This window comes from Microtus ochrogaster, unplaced genomic scaffold, assembly GCF_000317375.1.
Source record: "Microtus ochrogaster isolate Prairie Vole_2 unplaced genomic scaffold, MicOch1.0 UNK1, whole genome shotgun sequence".
In the NCBI taxonomy this organism is placed as follows: domain Eukaryota; kingdom Metazoa; phylum Chordata; class Mammalia; order Rodentia; family Cricetidae; genus Microtus; species Microtus ochrogaster.
Genome location: NW_004949099.1, coordinates 4,540,617 through 4,543,988, shown reverse-complemented (window position 1 = coordinate 4,543,988; position 3,372 = coordinate 4,540,617). Strand labels below are relative to the sequence as shown.

General features: G+C 48.2%; 1 protein-coding gene across 2 annotated transcripts in view; it reads right to left on the bottom strand.

Annotated features, from left to right (window-relative positions):
- Slc41a3 (solute carrier family 41 member 3) overlaps positions 1-3,372 on the bottom strand; it is a 46,900-nt gene that overhangs the window by 12,475 nt on the left and 31,053 nt on the right. For both annotated transcript variants that reach the window (XM_005364872.3, XM_005364873.2), the window contains one exon: positions 2,412-2,556. In XM_005364872.3, coding sequence (XP_005364929.1) covers positions 2,412-2,556 — 145 coding nt within the window. The remainder of the gene's footprint in view (positions 1-2,411; positions 2,557-3,372) is intronic.

The following is a 3,372-nucleotide window of genomic DNA, read 5'->3' as shown; positions in this document are numbered from 1 at the left end:
CATCCATCTATCCACCCAACCATCCATCCATCTATCCACCTAGTTATCCATCCATCTACCTAGTTATCCATCTATCCACCCAACCATCAATCCATCTATCCACCTAGTTACCCATCCATCTACCTAGTTATCCATCTATCCATCCATCCACCCACCCACCTAGTTATCCATCAACCCATCTATGGAGGACAGAGATGGAAGAGACTCCTAAAGGAGTTAGAAGTTGAAGACTGAGAGGTGAATTTGAGAAAAATAAAGGTATTCATGTACAAAGGGGGAAAGTAGAATTGAGCTTATTTTGTTTATGCCCTGAAAGTGTGGGGCCAGATATAAATAACTTATTTGGTGGCGATGCGAAGGCATGGCGCAGCACTCAGGCTATGGTGCAGTAATTCTTGCTACCTTTAGTTGGATTTAAAGTAGAAATGGAAGCAGAAAGCAGATTAGAAGGACCCAGGAGGACACCTGCAGCTCCAGAAAAGCTGCCAATGGAGAATGTGGCTGTCAAAGAGATTAGTGACAGTCAAGAGAAGCCAAACACTTTCAACTGGCCACACCCTACCCATCCCAGGCCCCAAGATGTTCAATTACAAAATCATTTGAATAGCAGTTCCTTGAGAAGACCTCAGGGGCTTATGCAGGCCCAGCCAGGGAAGTGTGAGCTGAGCCACCCAGGTGCCCAGAGGCTGCTGGACACCTGGTCCAAAGGACACTGATTGAGCTAGTGGCAGACTTTGGTGTGGAACACATGGTACTGGCTTGCAAGCATGTAGCATGCAAGTGTAGGAGGCTCTGTGGGCAGGTGACAGAAAGACCACAGGGGCTGGACTTCCCAAGCCCACTAAAGCTGGTATCATGGCACTGCGGGTCCCAGATGCCAGACATGCAGCTACAGATTTAGTGTTTGCCTTGCCGTGCTGCGGTTTTACTTTGGCTCCTTACCACCTTCTGCAGTGGAAATGATGATTTCTCTGTGCCACTGTGTGTTGGAAGCAACACAGAAGACCCTGAGCTTAGACTTCTGCTTGATATGGGAACTGTTAGCACAATAGGGAGGCTTCAAAAGTTAAACTGCACACATTTGTTACAGAATTTCTGTCACCAGTCTGCTAGCCAGTAGAGGGCAGCGTTTTGATCCAAGAAGCGTGGTTTTCATTGGGAATGGACTTGACTCAAAGAAAAGGAGGGGTGAAGGGATGTGTGGCCTTTTTGGACCTGGAATGAGCAGCAGGCACAGCAGCTGGTGACTCATTTCGGATTCCCCATTCTTTCTGGTGATACTGCACAGATTTTGCATTATAATAAACGGTCAAGTATCCTTTGACCCCTCTATCACACATTCTGCAATGTAAGGCAGAGGTGAACTTTTGGGAGGGACAGTGGGATGTTATAATTTGAAGTGATTTGTCTGTTTGTAAACTTGACAAGGGGTAGATTGTCATAGCTGTTTTTTTTGGGGGGGGGTGTCTCACTATGTAGCCTTGACCAGCCTTGAACTCAATATGTAGACCAGGCTTGGCCTCAGACTCACAGGGATCTCCAGAGTTCCAGGATTGAAGGTGTGTGGTACCTTGCCTGGACTATGATGATTAATCTTGACTGTTGGCTTGAACAGATGAGAATCCCTAGGTGATGAGTGCTGCATGAGTCTGTCAGGCATTCCAGAGACATAGCATGATGGATCATCAGAGCTTGGTGGATGGCTTGTGCAAGAGAATTGTCTATATTCTGTCATTCATGTTTTAAATAAATGCTGATTGGCCAGGCAGGAAATATAGGCAGGAAAACTAGACAGGAAGTAGAAATGATGTAATGAGAACAGGAGAATTCTGGGAAGAAGAAAGTTGATTCCTCCTACTCCTGACCAGACCTCCGAAGCAGCAGGATGTGATCTGCTCCACTGAAAAAGGTACTGAGCCACATGGCTAACATAAATCAGAAAAATGGGTTAATCAAGATGTGAGAATTAGCCAGTGAGAGGCTAGAGCTAATGGGCCAGTCAGCTTATAATTTATGGAGACCTATGTGTGATTTTCTTTGGAGCCTGCAGGCTGTGGGGTACTGGGAGAGACAGAAACTCCCAACAAACAGGACCCTCCATGTTACAGATGGATTAATACTTTGATGGATTAGTAATCTTCTGGCATTGTTGGGAGGTGGTGAAAGGCAGGAGGAGGAGCCTAGCTAGGAGGAGGCAGTCCCTAGGCCGGGCCTCTTCCTGTATCCTGGTCACTTCTGAGGTGAACAGCACTTCTCCATGATAGGCTCCCCGGGGCCACAAGAGCATGTGGCCAAATGATCTGAACCCTCTGAAACAGTGAGCAAAATCAACCTCCCCCCCACCCCCAGTCCTTTCCTTCAGCCATTCCCCTCACAGAACAGAGGAGTCACTGTTCCATGCTGCTGCTCACCTGCTGATGACCATAGCCAGGATTATGGGGAACCACCCATACTTCAGGATCTTCATGATGGGTGGGTTCTGTTTGGCGATGAAGATCCACAGAGGGGTGAGAGCCATAAAGCCGACACAGATCAGTGGCGTAAGATACCATGTGTCTGAGGGAAAGCAGACATACATAGCTCATGTGGCCAAGGCTGGCACACAGAAGCTGGTTGGGGTGTGGATTTTCACAGTCTAGAGGTGAAGTCTGGAACCGAGGTGTTTGACATTTAGAAAGGCTGTCCTCCCACGCTTGGCAGAGAGTAGCTGTTAAGCAACCGGGAAAGCTCTTCTCTGCCCTGCCATGACCCTTCACTTCTCTGCTGTCCTGGCAACCATCAAGAACCTTGATCAGGCTTCCCCTACCCAGTGTTACAATACATACCACTAGGACAGGGTCCGGGCAGGTGGCAGCCTTGCACGTGTATGACAGTTTTCTACTGTCCTGCTTGGAGGCACCAACATAACCCAGAAGAGCAAAGAGGCCGCTACCAGGGCACATAGTCGCAGGGCAGAATCAGGAGGAAGCTTTCTCCTGACTGAGTCATTCCGTATTATTGTGGGGTATGGATACGGCTGGCCTGGTTGCTACTCATATCCCAGACTCAGCTCCAGCTATGAGGTCAGGATGCTGTCCACCCAGGACCAGCACCCCCTCAAAGAGCCACTCGCCTCTGCTACTTCCAGCCTCATTCTCTGACTTGTCACATTTGCATAGAACATCAGCTTGCTCTAGTATCGCCTTTTCATCCTGCTCTAGCATCGTCTTTTCATCCTGCTCTAGCATGGTCTTTTCATCCTGCTCTAGCATCGTCTTTTCATCCTGCTCTAGCATCATCTTTTCAACCTGCTCTAGCATCGCCTTTTCATACTGCTCTAGCATTATCTTTTCAACCTGCTCTAGCATCGCCTTTTCATACTGCTCTAGCATC